The sequence below is a fragment of the Zonotrichia albicollis genome, chromosome 4 (genome assembly GCF_047830755.1).
Source record: "Zonotrichia albicollis isolate bZonAlb1 chromosome 4, bZonAlb1.hap1, whole genome shotgun sequence".
NCBI classification, from domain to species: Eukaryota; Metazoa; Chordata; class Aves; order Passeriformes; family Passerellidae; genus Zonotrichia; species Zonotrichia albicollis.
Genome location: NC_133822.1, coordinates 49,177,529 through 49,201,332, shown reverse-complemented (window position 1 = coordinate 49,201,332; position 23,804 = coordinate 49,177,529). Strand labels below are relative to the sequence as shown.

The 23,804-nt window shown below is 35.4% G+C and overlaps 1 protein-coding gene across 3 annotated transcripts in view; it reads left to right on the top strand.

Annotated features, from left to right (window-relative positions):
- The window catches only part of CNOT2 (CCR4-NOT transcription complex subunit 2), an 84,773-nt gene that overhangs the window by 56,929 nt on the left and 4,040 nt on the right, over positions 1-23,804 (top strand). For all 3 annotated transcript variants that reach the window (XM_005480597.4, XM_074539733.1, XM_074539734.1), the window contains 12 exons: positions 3,758-3,824; positions 7,145-7,292; positions 7,898-8,080; positions 10,453-10,532; positions 11,680-11,805; positions 14,312-14,436; positions 15,896-16,016; positions 16,128-16,284; positions 18,072-18,133; positions 18,230-18,279; positions 19,078-19,178; positions 19,764-19,908. In XM_005480597.4, the coding sequence (XP_005480654.1) occupies positions 3,758-3,824; positions 7,145-7,292; positions 7,898-8,080; positions 10,453-10,532; positions 11,680-11,805; positions 14,312-14,436; positions 15,896-16,016; positions 16,128-16,284; positions 18,072-18,133; positions 18,230-18,279; positions 19,078-19,178; positions 19,764-19,908 (1,365 nt within the window). The remainder of the gene's footprint in view (positions 1-3,757; positions 3,825-7,144; positions 7,293-7,897; positions 8,081-10,452; positions 10,533-11,679; positions 11,806-14,311; positions 14,437-15,895; positions 16,017-16,127; positions 16,285-18,071; positions 18,134-18,229; positions 18,280-19,077; positions 19,179-19,763; positions 19,909-23,804) is intronic.

Below are 23,804 nucleotides of genomic sequence, written 5' to 3'. Positions count from 1 at the left end.
CTGAGAGCCCCTTGCAGCTTATTGGTGCTTGGTGTGACCAGTCGAGCAAAATTGGGCAGAATTGATAATTGGGATCATCGGTTGGTTTGAGTTTAGATGCATAATCTTCCACAATCAAAATTGCAATCACTGTTTGAGATGCGTGAGTAAAATGATGTCCATGTCTTGAGTGTCATCGGCCTGCCAGTACTGAGTGTTGGTCTTTCCTGTATCCTGCAAAATAAAGTGCAGCCTTCATGTTACATAAGGTCTTTTTGCTCAGTAGTCCCCCTGTCCCATGGGAGAGGCAAGTCATAGGCCTCCTCTGTCTTGTAATAGCAACTAGCAATTGGGAAAGCTAATAGAAAAAATCTTCCTAGTTCAGTGACACAACTTTGGAATAGAAGCAGAAATCCCATGCTGGGTTTTGCGGCTGTTAACCACTTACACATTGATCTAGGTTGTTGCAAATATTATTCTGAGTGGTTTTTCCCTAAGATTGTAACATAATTGGGTAAAGCTTAATAGGTCTTAGCAACTGGAAGAGGCTTTAGTCACCTTGAGGCTTAGTCTGCTTTGGTTTTTATTAAGGTTATGACTTTTGGCCATTGTAGACAAAAAGAAATTCAAGTGACTACCAGTCACAGTTGCCAGTATGCTCTTGGAGAGTTGTTATATATTCTGTGTGGCATAATAATAATATATATATTATGTGTGGCAAGTCAGATGAAATAATTATTGCAAAGTGCCAGAAGAAATGTTTTTAGTACTACTAATACCATTCCTCTTGAATCTTCATTATCTTTGCTGGACCAAGCTTGAGTAGACTATAAGAGTGACTCAGAGGCTTTGAATGCAAGTCAAGGTTCTGGTAATAGAGGTTAAGGTTTTGCTGAATTTAATTTTGGTTGCTGATCTAAATTGTATGGAAATAATAAAAAACCAAGACAATTTTAAACTGATCCTTACTTAGATATGACAGAAAAAGATGTTTAATAAAGTAGAGATGAAATGAGATATCCATGCAACATATTCCTGGTCCATAAGATTTGAGAAATGCTGCATTTAATTTGCCTGGAACAGATCCACAGGTTTTTTTATTTCTTGAGGTTTGTTATCTTTGATGTTCTAAGTATGTTATGAAATTAAATTATCAGACTTACTGAATTCAACACTTGGCCTTTATTATGATTTTCTATAAAGATTTCTCTACAAGTCATTTTGCAATTAGCTTTTCATGTAAAAGTGGCACAATAGATGTGACCTACTTTGCAATGTTTCAGAAGAAAATCCTCTTTCTAATAAGCAATGTTCAATATAAATATTATTTACTACTGCTTTTAATTGAATTTTAAAAATCAAGTAGTACTCATTGTAAAAGAGGATTCTTTTTTCTCTCTTTAAAGTAATCTATTGCCTCTTAGGAGTTTTCTAATTATTGGGGTTTTTACCCCAAGTTAACATTATAAATAAAAGACTTTATTCTGAGGTTAGTACCATGTTCTGCTTATTACATCATATGCCACCACAGCAATTTTTTAATTCCCTGAGCAGCTGTGCTTATGGGATATTCCTTTTTGGCTTAACTGTTTTGCTTATCCGTCCCAAAGCTGGTAGTACTTTTGGATTGATGTTTCTAGCTCAGTGTCTGGTGTGTTGACTTTTATTTTTTAACTCATGTGCCTTTATCATTGTCTCAGAAGGTGTCTTATGACTTTCTGCCTCTCAATTTTCCCACAGAATAACAATTTTTCACACCTTGCAACATGTTGCTAGGATTTTCCAACTTGTCAAACTTGAATGTTGTTTTTTTGAACCTCAGCATTTCACTTTGTCTTTCTTAAAAACTACTGTGTCAGCTTGTTTTATCAGTGTTTAATGAATATCAGTTTGTTAGTTTGGGGTGGTGGGGAAAGTGTGCTTTTGAAATCTTGTCTCCCAAGTAGTCTCTACTTCAGCATTCTCTGGTTTGTGTTGTAAAGCATTATTAAGTGTGAGTGAATTTTATTCCTTCTGAATGAAAATGGTTCGGAAGAGATGCTGCAGCCCTGCACTAGACATGTGCCACTAATGGACATCTAGTCCATGGCATCAAGTGGTTTAGTTTAAGAAAGCATACAGCAGCTGGTAGGCCCCCAGAACCTTTTTTTTTTTTTTTTTACAAATGTATTTGCCTCTGTCTGCATCACTTGCTGATGCAGATATGGCCTGTGAGCCTGGTTATATGAATGCTGAGCTGAAGCCACTGGGTGTTACTCAAAGTGGGTTTTGTTCACAGTGACTTCTTCACTGAGAAAGATCCTGCTTGTCTTGCTTATTTCAAACTTCTTTGTATGTGTGGATGGTTGTTCCTGTAGTTGCTTACTGTCAAATACCTGCACTTTGTTCTCAATATGTGTAAAATGTATGCTGAGTTAGGTTCTGATGTATTTTCTGATGGTCCATGGTAATTGCCTGCTGTTATTTCTTTTATCATGTCTTCTGTATATATACAAAAACCCCCATATCTGACTTACAGATATGAATGCTACTTTTGATACTTAGTGACTTACCCTGCCTGTCTTCTTTCTCATTTCTACCATCTGGATTTGGCCCCGGTATAGACAACTAGCAGATTTGGTTTATAAGTTTATTTGTTTGAATTTTACATCTGCCTAGATGATATAAACAAAGCAATTTGCTGTTATCACAGTAAAGTTATTTTGATTTGAATTCTTTACTCTTAAGCTGAAAACCCTTGAAGTTGCCTTATGTCTAAGAATCCAGACATTTTTTTCCTTGAAACCATCCTGAAATTTAGTCCAAGTCCAGACTAATTCACTAAACAAGCAGCTATTTGCCCTTGTGTTATTAAGTAGAAATATATGTTCTGTTGTGGGATGGAGGGATTAGGTCAGCTAATAACTTCTTGCTACAGGGGGACAGTCAGCTGTACCTAGTGTTGGTGAACAGCTGATCAGCAAAAGCAGGGATGGATGTTCCAATATTTAACTTCCCTTAAGATTACAAAGGGGTTTTTTCCCAAGTGTTTAAGTATATGTCCTGTTTCTCAAAGTTATGAAAACCTTACATTTCTTTGGAAGCATGGAGAACAGCTTATTCTTTTCCTCTCAGAACAAAGGCTGGAAATGTAGTGTCAAGTGCCTACATTAGTTGCCTTCTTCCTTGGTAATACATGATTTCTCTAAAGTGGGCATGGTAGAGCAGGAAATATTGCTTCTGACATTTGTAAGTCCTGTTCATATCTGTGTACAAGCATGAAGCCAGCTCTTAGGGCAATATATTATAATTTTAAAACTAGAATCTTACCTGAAGTTCATATCTGTTTGTATATACCTGCTGCTACCTAGCCATTCGTACTGTGAATGACAATATGAAGCACCCCTTTGTTGAGCAGGAAAGGATATGGTTGTATGAGGTGTGTTTTGCAGTGGAAAAAGACCTCTGATTTAAGTAAATGAGTATTTCTTTTTTCTGCAATGATGGGTCTTCTGGATGCATGGGTAGAAAACCTGAAAGCTTTTAGATCTTCTGTGGCCTTTTTTGCAAGTAAAATGTGTGTTTTTACAGGTAAAGTCACACATTTTTATTGGTGTGTAATATACTGCTACAGGTGTTACTGTGCAGATATTTTGGGGAGTTTCTAAAATTTTTCATGACTCTGAACAAGTTTTCGGCTGTTCTGGTTTTCTTGGCGTAACATGGTGTTGTCAACTTCCAGAACAAGATAGCACAATATCTTTGTCTTTAATAACCTCTTATTCTTCTTGCATTTTAGATGCTGGCATCACCATCAACATCAGGTCAGCTGTCTCAGTTTGGGGCAAGTTTATACGGGCAACAAAGTAAGAATTCTTTTTGTTAATAATACGTTTATTTTATGCTAAATATATTACAGTTTGACACTCAGGAACATGCAGATGGCTTTGTTTTCTGGTGATTGTGTAAAAATGACAGTATGTCTCCTTACATACAATTATTTTAAGATATATTTTTGCTTTGCTTCATATGCATTTTTTGCAGTGTTTAGTGTGCAAAACATTATATTGTCACTTTATAACTGCTAAATATCCACATACAATCATATTATAAAAAATTTCTGTGACTTAACAGACTCTCTGAAGGAAAGCATGAAGAAAGCTGAACTAAAATGAGCCTAGTTCAGAAAACTATGTAAGGAATAGAAGGAAATTATACATTAAAAATAACTGATATTTCATGCTCTACAGGAGCACAGTAAATCTTGTGCACATGTTTGGCAACTTGCATTTGGCAAAGAGCTATGCCATTAAGATTATTGCTTTCTGCATCACTGTTTTTTTCTTTCCTTGACAATGTCATGTGTCTGCCACTCCTATGGCCACTGTTGTAATAGAAGAGCTATAGAGTGACAGTCCCAGTGTAATGCTCCCTCAAGGACCACCTAACTTAGGGCCAGCATGGAGAACTGAACCTCCTGGTAACTGAGAGGTGCACTCAGGCAGTGTCTCAGAATACCTGAGTTAGATACTGTTCCACAAGTAAAACTGGTTGTGAATGTCATCTCTCCTGTGTCACTACAGTGCTTTTAAATGTTTTCTGCTGTCTTGCTAAGTGCATCTGACTCAGATTCCAAGAAAAAGTGCCTTCAGAGTACTTTAGAGAGTCTGAACTTTTTTATCTAGTCAAACTAAAAGCTTTGTTTGCTAGATGCATGGCCTTCCGACTTCTTTTGGCTTTCTTCAAATGCTTTGAAAAACACAGTGGTGTTTTGGGGTGGTTTTTTTGTTTGTTTTTGGTAGCATTGTTTTTTTGGAAGTTTTTTTTCCCTGTCTCAGTGGTTGTTGAAGAGTGACCCTGTAATATAAACTGCCATTTTATTATGCTACTGAGATTTATATGAGCAGCTTCTAGCCTTTCTTAGAGTCATGTTTGGCTCTTGTCTTATTATTATAGGTGCTGATTTTGGCACTTTCGGACTTTACGGTATACAGATACTGAAAAAGTATACTCATTCTGCTTGTCACAGTCATTTGTTGTTTATTTTTTAAGGTCATCTTTTTAGTCAACTTGGCTTTTCATTCATTTGTTTGCTGTGCCTAGGATGTAATCTCTGTAACATGGAGACATACATGCCTACAACCTTGAAAGTAAATATTATCAGGTGTCAGTTTCTACCAGATCTTGAGAAAAAGGGACAAGAAACTTTTTTGTTGAAGTCATAGTTAACAATTAAAATACTCTTTAGGAAAAACAAAGCTGATAGTGCCTATGCACTTTTAAGGATTGGTAGCTGTCAGTCATTAAGCAAGATGTCATATTACAGCATCAATGTAACCTTGACCAGTAAACTTGATCAGAAGGAAGGAAATCTGCCATTTCATTGGTCTGCCTTCAACATAACCCATATAGATCTTGTCTCAGTTAGAAAACTGGAAAAAGAAAGTGTAAGAAAAGAGGGTTTGGGGTTTTTTTTCTTCTTACAGTGAGTATTTCAACTGCCTCTCCTTGCTGGCAGTATGGTTCTACTTCACTGTAACAACCCTCATCAGTAAAAAAAATGTAGTTTAAAGAAAGCCAATAAGAAGAAATAACCATCAGTCTAAAAGTGGCTTTGCTAAAACAAATGCTTGCACAAAATTAGGTTGAATATCCTAATTGTGGTTTTTTTGGTGTGCTGTATCTAGTTTGGAAGCATATGTATTTTTTGTATACCATTTTATTTTTAAAATCCCGTGTAATTTTTAATCAACATGAAATATTATTTATAATACATATTTATGCTCATTGAAATTATTCTGATGCAGGAAATTGCCAAAATATTTACAGTGAACACTGATGCAATCAACATTTAATGAAATGTTAGGATGCTTCTTATAGCAAGTCACACTACCTCTTAATCTGAATATATAGAGATAAATCTGAGTGTTATACACTTGAGTTTTATTGCAAACTCCCTGGATTTGCAAATTGTAGGGTAGGACACAGACTGCAGTTCTTATAGTGTAAAAATTGAATGACTGGGACATTTCTTCAGACTTTGTCCACGATGATATTTTGAGCATATGCTGTGTCTGTTCTTTGCATTCTTAGTATTTAACCACATTATGCATTGTCATATTCAGCTCTTCTGCTGGGGTGTCTACCATGGGAGAGTGCTGATCCGTCAGAATTTTCTTTTGTTTGGTCTGCAAGATAAGAGTTTGAGTTCTGTCAGTCTGCCTCAGCAGCCTTATGCCAAAGCAGTAGGAACTGTCACAACCATCATTTTTTATATGCTTTGTTATTATTGCCATCTTGCACTAAATGACTTTTCTTGTCTTTGAACATAATTCTGAAACTACTTAACAGAGAAAAGTGGCATGAGAATGATGAAAAACTTTTGGACATTTTGAAACAGGGCAGTAATTGGTTATTTTCTGCTGTTCTCAGTTGTACTTCACTGAAGTGCTTGCTTTATTCGGTCACACACGATTGTTTGGTTTTAACAATGGGATCAATAGTATTTTCTATACATTCTGTATGTTTTTAAATGCTGAAAGAGGGCTGTTAAAATTCTGCTTGCTTTCTTTTCTGATAAGGTCAAACTTGATCACAGACACTGAAGTACTGTTGCCATAAAGAAGCAACTTTATGTAAAGGGAGAATTGGCCTCAAGTGTTGCTTTTGTTGTCCTAAAAACAGTGTTATTGGTAGTTAAAGATCCATCACTTTCATTTTTTTATCGGAGATATGCTTAATTTTTAGCAAGACAAATCAGTGTTCTAAATACTCTTCAAAACATACTTATTTATTCAAGAGTAATTAGCATATTTAAGTATCGTTACTGATTTTCCTAAAATGCTGCCGCCTTCTGAGATAAATTGTAGAATTTCATGTCCTTATTGAAAAACTCAAAATTCAATCCTTCATCTACAGTATATGTCTCAAAGAAAACAAAGTTTTGTAAGTGACTTCAGAGAAATTCCTCAAAGAGCCATTCCAAAGTTAAACAGATATAGGCCTAAATTTGATAATTGAGTTTCTTCTATCCAAACAAGGACGTAGTTTTTACACTGCACTTTCTTTCAGTCTTTACACTCTTTTTGTACGTTGTCAGCATAAATTGTTTCCATCTATACCTGATGGAGAAGACCTTGTTCCTGATTGCTCTGTATCTCCACCCCTCTGAATTTTTTTTCAATAGGTGCACTAGGCCTTCCAATGAGGGGGATGAGCAACAATACCCCTCAGTTAAATCGCAGCTTATCACAAGGCACTCAGTTACCGAGCCACGTAACGCCAACAACAGGGGTACCAACAATGTCACTTCACACGCCTCCATCTCCGAGCAGGTATTTATCAATAGCTGATATTTCTGCCATTGTGTCTTTCTGCAGAGCTCTTGTTAAATGTTCTGCATATTTTGCCTCATACTTTACAGTCTGATAAATTAAAAAAGAAGAAAAGTAGTGTCTGTGTACCACTTACTTTGTTAGGGAAATAATACCATTAAAAAAGTAAGGGTTTACTGTAAGACAGTATTTTATTTTTGTATGTAAAGGACAAATTGGTGGCAAATTCTGCTTCAGAATGTAAGAGATACTTATTTGATTGTGCATTTAAAACTTTGCTATGGTGTCATACGCTGCATGAGAATATAAATATAGTAGGTCTGAAGTGCTCATTAGAAAAGAGCTGTAGCACCTTTTCATATGTATAATACTTAAGTATTTATCTAAACCTGATGAAGGACTTGATTAGCATGTAATAGGTCATTTGATATTTCTGAAGAAATCCAGAACTGCATTAATTATAGAGAATAATCCAAACACAGAGTTTGGTCACTAAGCACAAATTAAATTGCAGCAGGTTGGAGTCCATCCTGTGTTAGTAATGTAAATGAGTAGCCAAATAATGTTGTACAGATTCATCTCTGTGGATGGTTTTTTTTTTTCAGGGGGATATTGCCTATGAATCCTAGGAATATGATGAACCACTCCCAGGTTGGTCAGGGCATTGGAATTCCCAGCAGGACAAACAGCATGAGCAGTTCAGGGTTAGGCAGCCCTAACAGAAGCTCTCCAAGCATAATATGTATGCCAAAGCAGCAACCCTCTCGACAACCTTTTACTGTGAACAGGTAAGGCTCTTTAATTGGACCATCCCTGTACAGCCAGAGACATGCTGCTCTGGAAATGTAATTTTTATCCATTAGAATAAATCTTGAAACCTGTGTCATGTACTCATGTCTGGGCAATAAACTTTGAAGCTCCTTGTAATATTCTTGTAAGCTCTTTGAGGCCTTTAAGCTAAGTTCTCTTTCTGACTATTGAACTTCTGCTGCATCCGCTTTAAAGTATGTGATGTTTCTCATGTATTCCCAAGGTTATTTTTGAAACCTACCTTAAATTTTCAGCATATGCATGTGTTTTAAAATTGTTCGTCTGGGACTTTGGGAAGAAGTAAGGCAGAATTTAAAAATATGATAGTTATTCTAGAAAGGAAGTAAACTGATTAGGACACAGTAAGGATCTGGTATTTCTTTAAATTCTTAAATAATGCAGAAGATAGTGGATTGCCATTCATTTAAGGATTTAGTGCTCATTTGGATGCCAAAAGTTTCTCAATAGCTTTTTCTCTTTTTCTAACTTGGGGCAGGATACTAACATCACAAATCATTAGGCTTTTTAACAGTGTTTCAATCCTCTGTTTATGCTTCGTTCCTATTGATAAACTTGTAGTAAGCACTGACTTAGTTCTAATTATTTAATGTGCGTAGTCACAGCTTAGCATGGCTGGCTGCTTTTAAAGCTCAGTTCCATTACCTCATGATCTCTGTGCTCCCAGTGAAGTCCTTTTTCTTCCTTCAGGCCCTTCCTTAGAGGAGTGACTGTTAGATGGAGCATAAAGCTCATGGTGGTCAGGTGCCACCCCTAACCCAATCTCATATTTTACAAAATAGATAAAGGAAAGTGAAGACAAACGTCACAGTTATCTGATATTTAATCAGAGTTTTTCGTTTTGTAGTTTCACATTGATATAGACATATAACAGATACTGTTCTCAAGCACAGCAATTAGTGATCCCCTAATAGCAGTTTGTGGTCATGAAGCATGAAAAGACTTTGTGTCTTGCCTCTCATTACAGTAAATTGGCCTTTTCTGTCCTGTCTAGTGGCAAGTAGAGCTGATAATTTTAAAAGATAATATACTTTAAAGTATTTTGGAAATTTTAGATCACAAACAGATGAAATAGTAATATACTTTAAAATTATGTGCAGAGGACAATGATATTGGATATTGATACATGTATAGAAAGTACTGTTCAAATAGTATTCAGCTGTAGGGTAGATAATGAAATCCCTGTGTGTAGGAAGTTTTGAATTAAAAGGCTCATCTTTTACTCTTTGCATTGCTCACTTTCAATAAGCTACACGTTTTACAAATTGAGAAGGAAATGTCTCTGAAACAATGACTGGCTCTTACTCCACAGTTTATTAACTTGTGGAAGTATTGTAGTATACATGTCCAATGGCTAATTAAGGTGTTTAACAAAATTTTGAAATTACTCTTGGGGAAAAGAATTTATGGCATTTGCTTGTCAGGTGCATGAACTATGTGACTTTCAAAGAAGCATTTTCTAAATAGTTGTTTAGTTGGAGCAATGAAAGTTTTTAGGCTAGATTTTTGAATGTGAAACTTTTGAAGGTGTTTCAAATTAGAGTTAAATGCTTCAGATTTGTAACTGTAAAATGTTTGCATAGGTAAAATTTCCACTAGGGAACCTTTTCATATTTTTATTTATGGAAACTTCCAAAATATCAGCTTCTATCCTGTTTCAGGGAGAAGTGGATGTTGTGATTTTCCACAGGGCAGACATTCAGAATTTCACTCAGCTGGGGGCCTAACTTTGGGCTTCTCAACAGGATAAAATGGATTATTTGTGGAGCTGTCTGCACAACCACAGTAGTCCTACATGATACTTAAATGTTTTCAAACATTTTTGCTTGACCTTATGAACCTTTAGCTCATGTCCTTGTATGGCAGAGACCATCCCTCTGCTCACAGTAATGTCATGTGTACATGGTCATGATTGCACACCATAACTCTTCAGCTTATAAATGAGTTGTGACAAACTTGGTGTTTTTCATGACCCAGCTTCCCACCTGCCCAAGTATGGATTGCAGCCTGACTTTTAACTACTGCATTTAATGTGGCTTCATTTTTGTGCATGAAATTATTGAGTAATGATCATGTTAGTCATAACTTGTTTGTTGAGAGATGTCTTAGTACACAATGGCTATTAAAAACCTAAGCTATTCCAGTTGACCTGATTGAGCAGTGCCTGATGCTGCTCTCATTGTTTTCAGAAAATAATTAAAAAATCAAGTTTAGGCTAATATGGTTTGCTTAGACTTGAAATAATTTCAATTTTTTTCTCCCCTTAATATCTTCCATTAGAAATACAAAGTATATATATCCTTTTGTCTGACTTTCTGGATTTTTTTCACAGTATGTCTGGATTTGGGATGAACAGAAATCAGGCATTTGGAATGAATAACTCCTTATCAAGTAACATTTTTAATGGAACGGGTGAGTTTACTCTCTTTGATGTTGACCTTAAACTACAGCAGAGTTTTTTTTAAAATAAGTCTGATTAATAATATTTTGTTCTGTTGCAGTGCAACTTTCTAACAATTTTCAGATGTTCCATAGAAACCCTGCTCCAAAAGCAGTGCTAGATAACTGGTACTGCTTTATAGCAGTGGATTTTAATACTTTCGAAGACAAAGTGAAAGTAGTTCTGTTGTATATTTGCTGTATGTCACCTCCCTATAGATTGTACTTATTCAGTTAGAAATACAAAACAGCTCTTGAACTTAAAAAGGGTGTTGGAGAAGATTTATCCATATTCTGTGGAAACATTAGGCATGTAAAAGCAGTGTGAAAGCATTTTTTTTTAATCTCAAACTCCTTTAGAGCAGCTGAATTGTCATGTTATCCTTTCAGTTAGTTGTTTAAGTTGTGATTTCTCCTTGGGAATTACTTCTTCATCTGAATTTAATGAACTAGAGAGGGGAAAATATCTTTGTCCGTAAATGATTTAGGTTCATGTGGGCTGTTGTTTCTGTATGTGGCTGCATATATGAAGCAACCTGAGGTGCTGGTGATGTCACAAGAGTGGAATGGTTTGGGCATTCCGTAGGACATTGTGACATTTTTATAGAGCTGCAGCTCTGGCCTCACCTCTGTAGCATTTCCTGCTGCAAATCAAAAAGTGTTCCCATGTAACTTGCACTGCATTGGCTTTTCAGCTGCTTCAGCTTTGTCTTACCTTATCTAAGGACAATAGAGCTCTTTGATGCTGCTGCTAATATGGGTTATTCTCAAATTTCTTCTTGATAACTCTTCAAACTTAAAACAGATTTAAAACAAATTTCAATACCTATTCTAGAACTGGAATTTTGGTAGTTTGCCTGTATTCTGCATGGTACAGACTTTAATTCAAGTGGAGTAGGCTTTACTAAATGCTACTTATCTGTCATTTGAAAGCAAACTTCAAACATACTGATGCTCTTTAGGGTCATCTTGTAACACAAAGGCTGTAGTTATATGTAATAATTACTGAATGAGAAAAAAGATCAACTTGAAAGAAAATACTTCCTACATTTATCTTGCTCATAATGAAGTCAATGACAAAAATACATAAGGGAATTAAGAATACCTGTTTTTATTGTAGATGGAAGTGAAAATGTTACAGGACTGGACCTCTCAGATTTTCCAGCACTAGCAGACAGAAACAGAAGGGAAGGAAGTGGCAATCCAACTCCATTAATAAACCCTTTAGCTGGAAGGGCACCCTACGGTAAGACCAAACTTTTGAAAGCTCTCTGAATGAAATGAAATTTGCTTGATTCACTTGTTGCTGTTCATAAGATTATAGACAGTCTTTTCAAAAATTCCAGACATGTGAGCTGCTAAGACTCATTTTTAAAAATGAATAATTGATACCTGTGATTGGAGACTCCCTTTCATAAGTACTAGAACACGTGTGTTCTAGTTTTACTGTCAATAGGGATTGTTGGGGTTTTTAATTTGTATATGATTGCTCTGAGGCTGCTCACTCTAGAAATTTCTTAGGCAATAGGTTTTATTCAAATTACATATAGACAAGAGCTGTTGATGTCTGAGCAGCAAATTGCAGGAATAGTGTTTTATTAGTAGAGGTGTTACTGTGTAAAAAGTCATAAGCTGTAAACGTACTGTAGACTTTCACTGTTTATTTTGATAGTATTTGCTGTTGTACTGTTCAGTGTCACCCTTATGATGAGTATCAGATTTCAAAAATAACCTGTAAGCATCAATTATTATCACTCAGATTCCAAGTATGTGTCATATAATTCTTGCTGTACAGGTTAAAAAAATAATAAAAGGAAAAACCTTTAGGTGGATACAAATCTTACTATTTGGGTCTTGAAAAAATTCAGGTAAGCTTAGTGTGAGGTACAAAACCTTCTTTTTGTTACTGCTTTAGTAGATTTTGTTACGCATGTTGCATCAGCTCTTGTGAAAAGTTGCTTTTATAACCATAAGTTATTTTTGTGACACTTGTCAAATTTTGAACCAAAAATAACTTAGTGTTTTCCAGCTATAAAACATTAGTGTTCTTCAGAGATAGCTCCAACTTCAATTGGACAAAAGAGATACCACATTATCAAGAGAAAGTAGCTGCATGGATTTGGCATAACCAGGGCCCTCTGCATAAGATAGCTGTGAGAAAGAGTTAAACAAGTTAAACTGAATTGTTAAACATGGGGAAAAAGTGACTTCCCCACATAATGACACTCAAAAGCATGAATGGAGACTTAGTACAGCTTGAGGCTTATTTATGATTTTGTCCAACATAAAATGGCTTGAATGGGAAGTAGCACTAAGGACAATCTAGTTCCAGCTCTGGAAAAAGACGGTATGTGAAAAACTGGTAGAAGATAGAAGGGAGATCCCCACAGATGCACTTCCAGCAGGGAGTTTGAATTCAGTATTAAACAGCACTGCAGCATAAAAATGTCTGCAATTGTTCTTTTGCTTACACCATTTCCCCATTTTGGTGCTAGCGTATTTATTTGCATGGCTGCATGATAAACCACAAAATAAAGTTCTCCAAAGAGCTACCCTGAGCATCTGCTTAGTGCAGCAGTTGAGTATGGAGGTAGAAACAGTCAAAAATGAAAATGTGAAATACTTTGAATGTTGTCTTCCAGCACAAAATATGGAGAGCACTTCTAGTTGTGGACAAGAAAGAGCAAGCTCAAAACAGAGCAGAGACCTACTTTCCTCATGCTTAATTATTCAGGAAAATTGTACTTCAAATAGCTTTTAGATGGAATAAGAATATCCATTAAAGTTAATTCATTATCAATTTTATTCATCCAGTGGAAGAAATTGTAATAACTCTGGATGAAAAGGCTGAACAGCAGAAACAAGATTAACTCAATGTTGGTTTATTTCCTTAAATAAAGAAACATTGATCTCTAATTCCAGAACACTGAAGAAAGTCATGTGTTGTCATCTACGGAACCATTTTAGTCCTGTCCATCCACTAAGAATCTTCAAAAACCAGCACCTAGACTTCTTTCTGTCTTCTGTTCTTCTAGTGCAGTGTCCTTTGCAACCAAATCACTGAATTATGTCTCAGCAAAGTGTAGTCACCCTTGGATGTGTGATGTGGTGGCTTGTTTGGTTTGGTTTGAACTGGCATTAAAAACAAGTTCCTGTTCAGTTGTCAGAATCCATGTTCCTATGTGACTGGGCTGCTTTTTTAAAGTTAGGATCAGAGCACTGAGAGTTACAGGCTAAATGTTTTCAGTTTTTATACTGAAAGTAGGAGTCACCTTCATGTCACAGGCAAGTATTTCATTGTTAACATATTCTGCTGCAAGTTAGCTGGTTGTCCTTTGAGAATACATGCTTCTGAAGAGATTATGCAAAAAAATTCTTCATGCACTTTGGGGATGGAGAAAAAATGTGTTATACTTCTAAAAGCAGTACATCCTTATCAGTGGATTTACCCAAACACAGCTTTAACAATGCCTGTAAAGATTATTTGATAATTTAGATGTGCGAAACAGGTGCAGTGGATATGCCTATGAACTTAACCTGGAGTGTGTCTCAGCTCACACTTAAATAAGAGGCTTTAGTCTAATATGTGTGGATGTTTTGAGTGAATATGCTTTGTTTTGCTTTACCTGTTCCTTAAGTCATCGCTGTACAGCTTGCGCGTAATGAAAATGGACAGTAAGCAAGATCAGCAGAAGAAAACGTTTTTACTTAGCAGTCATTTAATATTATTCTTGCTTTCATTTTGATGATAGTTGGGATGGTAACAAAACCAGCAAGTGAGCAGTCCCAGGACTTTTCAATACACAATGAAGATTTTCCAGCATTACCAGGCTCCAGCTACAAAGATCCAACATCGAGTAATGATGACAATAAATCTGTAAGCAAACCTTAAATCTTCTCTTATTTTCAGTGTTCATACTTCTTTTGGTGATTATATTTTAAAATGGTCAGTGATTGTATTTGCAATAAGAGATTTTCAGTTTTTCCCTTCTAAATTAATGAGAGATTTTGTATAAGCAGCATTTAAAATGTAATTATGTAAATGGAATTTCTCAGTAAGGTTTTTGGTCCAAACAGTTGCCCTGCTTGGACACGTCAAAACTTATTTTTGAGAATTGGTAATATTTTTTAAGTTTATAATTTGTAATTTTTTTTCTATCAATTGTAGCTCATCTTTTTGCTACTGATGCCTCTCATCAGTAGTAGTTATCTACACATTTGAAGATTTTTCTTCAAAGTTGTCCAGTCGTTTAAAAGTTAGGTGGTACAATATCTCTTTAAGGTGAAATACTTAAAGGAGATGTGGAATCAGAGGGTACAAACTCGAGCATTGATGACTATATTGTAGACTAGTGAGGTACATTATGTCTTAAGTATTGGCATAATTACTGTCCATTAGATATATAGCTGAGAGCATAAGATTATGGCTGTTCTTCATTGTTTACTCTGAAAACTTTGTAATAAAAAAAAGTTATAATATGCAAACAGTGAACTAGTTTCTAGTTACTGATTGGTTTATTATTTCTAATTGCAAAAAATATGTTAATGACAGTGCCATAAATACTGAATAAGTAGTAGACATGACTACAAACTCATGTAAGAACTGAAAAATGAACTGCTCAAAAAGAGAGACATGAGGAAGTCTGGCCCCGCCCCAAGTGTTGTGGGCAGTTTTATCATGAGGAAAATGTTCTGATAGGATTAGTACTGTGTACAGTAAGGAGAGGGAGAGTAAATGTGATTAATTCTATTACTGTAGACTTGTTATAAAGACTATGAAAGAGTTAGAAATTATACATATGGCAAATATATTTTGTCAGTAGATAGATTCCTGGAGCATAGTCTGTTTTCTTGCCAGACGCAGTGTGTCTGGCATAGTGTTATATCAGATATAATGTTTATATGTCTTTCCTGATAGCTGCAAATGTGCCAGTTGTATGTTACTTGCACCTGAAATTGCTTGAGTATTATCTGTTACTGTGTCATGGAGTGTTATTCAGGAGCAGGACTATGGGGAATACCCATGATGTGGTGAGCCAAGGAACCTCTAGTCACAGGCACTTGGGATATCCACTGTGCATTCCAACTCGAGTGTAAAATAATTTATTCTTGTAGACTTCAAACTTTAGCTTATTAATAGTAGTTCTGTATGACATGGAAAATTATTCAATACTGCATAAAGTTTGTCAGCAAAACTCAGGGGCTTCAGCTTGATGCCATTTATTGAAGTGACTTGATGTACTGGCTTAGAGTGCTTGACTGAAAAGATATGGGAAATAAGTATTTCCATTTTGTTTTTTTTTCATCATACCAACTCTGCAAATTATCTTTAATAGAATTTGAGTACATCAGGCAAAACATCATCCAGCACAGATGGGCCCAAGTTTCCTGGAGATAAAAGTTCAACTACGCAAAACAACAACCAGCAGAAAAAAGGGATCCAGGTGTTACCTGATGGTATGTGTCATTCCACTTTTGCTGCTTTAAAAGTTTTGACAATCATTTAGATTACCTTGTTGATTCCTCTGCTTCTTAAAAAGAGAAAATTAATTTGTTGTTCTTTCGCAGGTCGGGTTACCAACATTCCTCAAGGGATGGTGACGGACCAGTTTGGAATGATTGGCTTGTTAACATTCATCAGGGCAGCAGAGACAGATCCAGGAATGGTACATCTTGCATTAGGAAGTGATTTAACAACACTAGGTCTCAATCTCAACTCTCCTGAGTAAGTTTCTGGGATTTAATCCTGTCTTCATGTTTGGTTTTATTATGCTGTCATTCATAGTGCATTCACTTAGTCCATTCAGCTGTTAAACCTGCAAGCTGGTTTGCCAAACAAAATTTTAAAATGTAATGACAATAAAATAAAATTTTCATAACAAAGGGAATTGTGCTTCAGGGCAAGCTTTCAATAAACCTAGTGGCTTTGTTTATTCTCCTAACTTCTTTAGGACTTTTTTCAAGGAATTGACAGTGTATTGTTTTAAAATGTAATGTATACATTCCTTTTCTAATAATAACATTCCTTGGGGATATTTACACTTAATTCTCAGCAGTTTGGGGATAAATTAAATTTATATAGTGTAATGATGAACAGAACACCTGCAGTGTTAGGTTGCACTGAAGATTAGTTTAAATGAAAGTAGTTGACTTCCAGTGACTCAGTTCACCTAAATAAACTAGTTTAGTCATCTAGGTTTGCTATAGAGGCAGTGGGGAGAAAAGTAGTCAGTGACTGCACAAATGCTTTAGACTTAGGGGAGATGAGTAACCAGCCAACTCAGGGTGCCTTTATTTTTGCAGTAATTACTGAAGGAACTCAGATCACTTTAGACAAAAGTAGTGTCTTTCGGATGACTGCAGTTGTGAAAAAAAATTAATTTCTGGTGCTTTTTCAGATGAAAATCTCACACCTTTTTGTTTTATCACAGATTTGTATAGTGTTAGCCTTATAGACAGAGTACTATATTTATTTTAAGGTCTGCACATACTATATTAAAAAAAACAAAATCCAGACACCGTACACACATAGTTTCCATCTTTCATAAATTTATATGGAGCTGCATGTAATCAGGGAAGCTTGATGAATGTGGATATCAAGCACAGGAAAAATGGCTCCTTATTATTCTGCTTTTCTTAGCAGCTATTCTGTAAATAACTGTATTTTTAGTATTTAATTGCCGTACATAGTGTATTTAGATTCTTGGATGGAGAGGATAGGAGCTAACATTTGATGCAGACAGTTTATATACTATAAAGCTGGTTTTACTTCATGCTGCAAAAAAGCTTTGCAAGCAGCCCATGAAGATCTCAGTGTCTGGCCTGCCATCTCTCCTTATGTTAAATGTTCTTCCCTTGCTCTGTGGATTGTTGTTGGAAAAACTAAAACTATGTCACATATGACAAGGCAAATGTTTCTGCTCTGTGTGGTAGCTTGGTTGGTAAAAATACCAATGTGACATAAAAACTTAGAAACTAATGTTCTTTTAGAAACAAAATTTTAGAATTTTGTATTTATTGCTAGTGGCTTAAGTTATCCTTTCTAACTCCTGTTTTGAAGAAGAGTAAAACCTTTACTGGTTAGTTTTAAATAGCAACCTGCCAGTACAAATTTTTCCCCCCCCTTTTACATCGTAGACTAATAAATCAGAACCCACCAGGGTTGTGACAACTGTTCCTAGTTAAGTTGAAACCCTGCATAATAACACTGGATACCTGAACAAGGTTGGGACCTCTGGCACCTAACCTGAAGGAAAGATAGATTTAAAAGAAAATTTTGACCCTGTAGTTTCCAATGGCAGTTTAAATGCAGCATTGCTCTGCATATTAAAAAGAAAAATAATAAATGTGACTGCTTTAGGAAAGTTTCCTTTTATCTTCTCACCCCAGCTAGGGATTTGGTTGTCTGATATAGCTCTTAGGTTTGCGAAATTGATTATGGAGGGGTTGGCTGGTTGGTTGGTTGGTTTGGAGGTTAGTTTTTATAAATTTATGCTTTTCTTTTTTCTTCAGAAATCTTTATCCCAAATTTGCATCCCCGTGGGCATCATCACCTTGTCGACCTCAAGACATAGGTAAGAGAGAAATAACTATTAAATTCAGTATTAATATTTGCAAATTATATTCATTTACATGTCTTAATAGTTGCATCAATTCCGATTCTTTTTTAGACTTCCATGTTCCATCTGAATACTTAACTAACATTCACATTAGGGATAAGGTGAGTACGTGTGTGTGTGTGAGTGCATTTTTTGTCAATTTATTACCAGTAATTTTCTAAATTTTCTTTCAGATAGATGTTTAAAGTCAGTCCATTTTGTGCATGTCCTCAATCTTTCTACAAGCAGTGTTGAGTTAACAGGCTGATGTGACACATCAGGCACCCATTATATCCTACAAAAAGAGAATGAACATGCAAAAGAATAGCTAAAAACGCAATGTGTGTTTAAGAGTTTGCCCTTCATGTGATGTTGAATTTTTTTGTGATAGAGTTCAAATGGCGAATTAAATTGAGATATTTCTTCTTGAGATTAGATCAGAATTGTGTTCTCATTTATCTGTTGCATTCCATATCTACATGGAAAGGGATTTTTTGAGATATATTTTCTTTCAACTGTTTGAAGGGATCATTGAAAAATAGCATAAGAAATTTTAGTAGTGTTACTTAATAGGGTGTGAAGGGAACAAATACATGCAGAAGTTGTGGTTTTGGGTTTTTTGAAATAAAATATGTAGATGGGAGTACACAATTAACAGGGAGAAAATTCTGTCTTGCTCATTTGTTACATCTGTATTTCTCTATGGTATCCTTTAACTTGGAAAGGCTAACTCAAAGTGGAGAAAAAATAATTGTTTTAATAATTATTACTCCTGTTGTATTAGAATATCATTTTCAACACACTTAGAATAGAAGGATGGAAGTTCTGGATGTATTCTTACATTATTTAAGTGGGGTAGTGTGTTTTAAAACATTTATCTATTGTGATTTTTCATCCTCATTTTCTTCAATCTTTTGCAGCTGGCTGCAATAAAACTTGGCCGATATGGAGAAGATCTCCTGTTTTATCTCTATTACATGAATGGAGGAGATGTATTACAGCTATTAGCAGCAGTAGAGCTGTACGTTCAAATTATTTTGTCAGTCTTATATGAGTTAAGCTATTGCAATAATGAAATGGCAGATGTAAAAAAAAAAAAAAAAAGCCAAAACAAAAACCAGAACACCCAAACAAGTTAGACATTGAAAGCAGGAAGCTTAGTAAATCTCGAACGGTAAAGCTTTTTTAACATACCTCCTCCAACCTTGGTGTCATTTTGTAGAGTTTTTTTACATTTGTATAGTGGAAATCCAAAGCCCATCTCATGTATTTTGCATTATGAAGCACTGTGGAAAAAATGGCAGGTGCCAGTCATTATTGAATGTGTAACTTGCCTGTCATCAACCAAATCAGAACCAAGTAAATACTCATAAAAAGAGTTTGCTGGTAGAACCTACCAGACTTGAAGTTTCTTGTGTATTTTAGTTTGAGGTATAAGAACTGTATGGAAGAGGTATGAAATCACAGGTTTAGCCATGTCGTAGAAGTTTTGTTTGGGATTTGAATGCATTGTACAGTAAAGATTGAAACCCTCAAAGTTAGTTTATTAAGTCAGTTTCAGTAACTTACACTAAGAATTATTTTTCCTTTCTGTTGCAAATGAAAGATTTAACCGGGATTGGAGATACCACAAAGAAGAACGAGTATGGATCACCAGGGCACCCGGCATGGAGCCAACAATGAAAACCAATACGTACGAGAGGGGAACATATTACTTCTTTGACTGTCTTAACTGGAGGAAAGTAGCTAAGGTATCTCCTTTCCTTTGTGTAGATACTTTAAATACACTGTTGGCCATGTATTTTTACAACAACAAGAGTAAAACACAAAAATCTTCACAAAAATATCTGACTTTTTCTTCTCCTGTTATATAGGTTCATTACCTTAATTTCTGATGTCTGAGAGAAATAAGGTTGTCTAAAACACTGCCTTGCTTGTGGAAAATAAGGAGCTGTCTCTCTTATTTCCAGATTTCTTTGGGAGGTAGAAGGACATAGGACTTCTTTTAGGAGTTTTGTTAAAATTAAAAGCTCTTCTCACAGCATAGAGTCGAGTGGAAAGCATTATTTGGCATTGCAAACATTTTATTACTTTGTTTTAGAAAATTAAATAGGATGCTACCACACCTCACTTGGGAATTTAAAATGGATGTTGGATGGGTGCAGGGAACGCTTTTTTGGTTTTTGGGTACAATCTCTCCTTAACCATACTTAGGAATTCCATGCTCTGTTGTTTGAAAATCAGAGTTCTTTGAAATAAATAACTTATTCTAAGGAGGAGGCATATTTCCATGATACTTGTTTTCTATCCTGTAGACCAAGAGGCATTAAAGAATCAGAAAGCTATAGCTTTTTCCCTTCCCAACTGTCATAATCTGTTGGTCCCATTCTGTCCATTAATACTGTCAGTAATGTTCTATGTCAGACCATCTGTAGATACTGTATCACACTCTTCTTTTCTCTAAAAAACAACAGATCAAATCAGATTTACCTTGAAGCCTTGAACTCAATGGAAGTGATTCCAGCATGTTGTAACTGTGTTTTGTGGTTCCACAGGCTTAGGTATTTCATAGAATAAGAAATCTTTTCACCTGCAGCCCAACTTATGAATTGTTCGCTGAAAAGGCATTTCATTTGGAGATTAGGGAACATTGCATGAAATAGTTGCATGTCTGTTGATGTGTTTATAAACACCTATTTTAAAGAGAATAAAGTTCAGTGTCCTCTGTCTATACAGCCATTTGGCATCTAGACATGAACTAGATACATGATATTTTTATTTCCTTCCCCACTCCACCCAGTAATTTTGCATAGTTTGTGCAAAGTCTCCTCAAGAATTAACATTCCAGTTGCCCTGAAGGGTACGGCAGGTTCTTTATCCAGTTGTATGTGTGACTCCTTGCTTCTGCTGACTTTCTACTGCTGCAGGAAAACCCAGGAATCTGTAACTGACAGGTTTAATGGTGAGCCCTGCTATTAAAGTTTTTCCTAAGTGCAAGGTAATTCCAAAACTTCTAAACAAAAGTGCCACGCCTCAAAAAGAAAACACAAACAGAAGGAAACCATTTGTTTCTACTTGAATTACTCACTTGCTGCATGGTATACTTCCTTGGGTTCCCCAAGATGCTGTTTAAAGCTATTTTATTATTGCCTAAGATCATCAGAGGGGATGTAATTACCTTTAGAAAGGATAGATTTCTTTTCTGGAGTCAAATGAATGTGTTCTGTTTATTTACAAGCAACAAGCCTCGTGTAGTTTCACATGTCAATGGAATTGCGGTTTCAGTTTGTGTGGACACACAGCATTTCTTTTTACTAGGAGGAAAAAGATAATACTCATTGTATAAGGATAATAATAACCTCTTCAGTGTCTCCTTTTTCTACCTGTGGTAAATGTATGCAGCTGCTATTTGATGCTTAGCGTTACTTTAGGACAGTATTGTCTCCATTTGGAATCTTGAGTGCTATTCTGAAACTCAGGATCCAGTGCTTGAGTGATGTACACTCCATCCTCCTGAGATATGGAGAGACAGGAGCACTACTGTTCTCTGAATGGTTTTTCTGAAGGTCTACATAGATTCTCTTCTTTTTATTTGCATGCTGAAAGTAATTCCCCAGCATTAAGAACCAGTTGATAGCTAGTAAGGAGAGAGATAGTATTTTCTAAAGTTTTGTACTTGTAGTGGTATTGCAACAATGAATGTGATTATTTTATTTATTCTCTCCCAATGTCCATAAGAAGCAATAATATCTTTTCTTCTAGGCTTGTGTATTCCATAATGTAAAAAATTGAACTGGAATATTATTTTGAAATTTTTATTTAACTTTGAGCAGGCAAATTATGCATTGGTCACAGGAAGCTAGAGAATGATTTTGGGGAAAACTGAGATTTTTGTTGCATGGAAAATGAGTTGCATACTAGAATTAATTCTGTGACATTTTCACCTTTGATAAATAAATAGGAACTTAGGTACATATCATGTGATCTTAGCATTCCATGGTAATGTTACCTGTGGTATTAATTTCTGTAGTGCACATTTCCTCTGAGGAAGACTAATGCAGACTCACCCTAACAAGAACAGCAATATTTGGTAACACCGTGTTGCTTTGGATGCAAAGAAAAGTACAGCAAAGTAGTTGTTTTTCCAACAAATGCAGAAGGAATTCATAAATATTTCAGGAAATTAGACCTCTAAGGAGCTGGAAAAGAATGAATTCTGATAAATTGCAATTTCTTATTGTAACTGTTACATTATTAGTGGATGCTGGAAATGTCAGTGCCTTAGAAGGCCACAATAATAATCACTGCTGAACAGTTTCACTAGTCCTTCATTGAAACTGGTGTACAGGAATACTTGCTCATAAATTACTGTCTCATATATGCATATTCAATTATTTGTCAAGGTGCTTTATAAATTTGGTTCTTGTTCTAGTGTAGATGCTCACATATAGGGCAGTACATACCCTAATGTGCTGTGCTTTGCAGACACAGTGTATTTTGCATTATGAGCTTATGTATTTTTTGTCCCTATTTTAAATTACACTGCAGTGTGAAATATTGCTGCACTGAAATACAGCAGTTTACTTTAGGTAGCACAACTGAATCTTAAAACTTACATTTTTAAAAACATAAACCAGTTGTGATTTAGTAGATTTAGTGTTCTGGATTGGTTATAACAAAAGCAAAGAAAGCAAAGAATAACTTCTTTCAAGAAAAATCAAGTAATATTTTTATCTTTTTTATTAAACTGTAGGCTCTACTTTTATATTCTTAATGTATAATAGAAGCAAAGTAGTAGAGTAATGAGAACTCCTGAACTACTAGGAAATAAAATTAATTCTGATTTGATGCATGGTAGTAAAAAGGTAAAAAAAAATATGAATGATAAACTTCAAATTCACCTTAAATGCAAAATAAAAAGCAGAAAAATTCTGATTACACGTGTTTGTTATATGGTTTTTCATCGTAGGGCATGTGGAAAGTATGCTGAGGTTAAAGACACTGATTTATTTTTTTTATTACTGAGATTTTGGCTATAGTTTGCTGCTGTTGAGGAGACATGAGAGAGGAGGGGAAGTAGCTCTGACACCCACAGTGCTTTCTACAATTGCACATTACTGAAATCCTGACTTGAGTTGTCTGAAGTAAGCGGCTTGAATTTTCTTCTTACTTTTCAGTAAGGAGAATTAATTTAGAGTACAAGATTAAAAAACCTTTTTACATTGATGATGTAGTTCTAAAACATGGAATTCTTAATGGGGGAGGAAATTAAATTTGTGTTTATTTGCTTGTCAGGGTTGTTGTCTAGACTAAATTATTCCCTATCCTGTCAAGATCAGTATTAATTGAAATAATAATTTCTGTTATAATTACTAGAAAGTTAAATTTATTATTCCAGTAAAGATGTGGCATAGTATTTTAGTTCAGCCCCTAAAGTGGGTCTTTGCATCCATCTTTAAGGCAGTATAAATGCTACTTTTAAGTCCCATTGGGAATTTTTAAGCTAGCCATGGAATTTCTACTCTGCTCTCATGGACTTAAACAATCCAGAATATTTTGTCCTCAGGCCTATTCTGCTAACTTTTTTTTGTTTAGTTTTGCTCTATAACTGCTATGGATCATCCTTAGCAATCCTCTCCTACCTTAA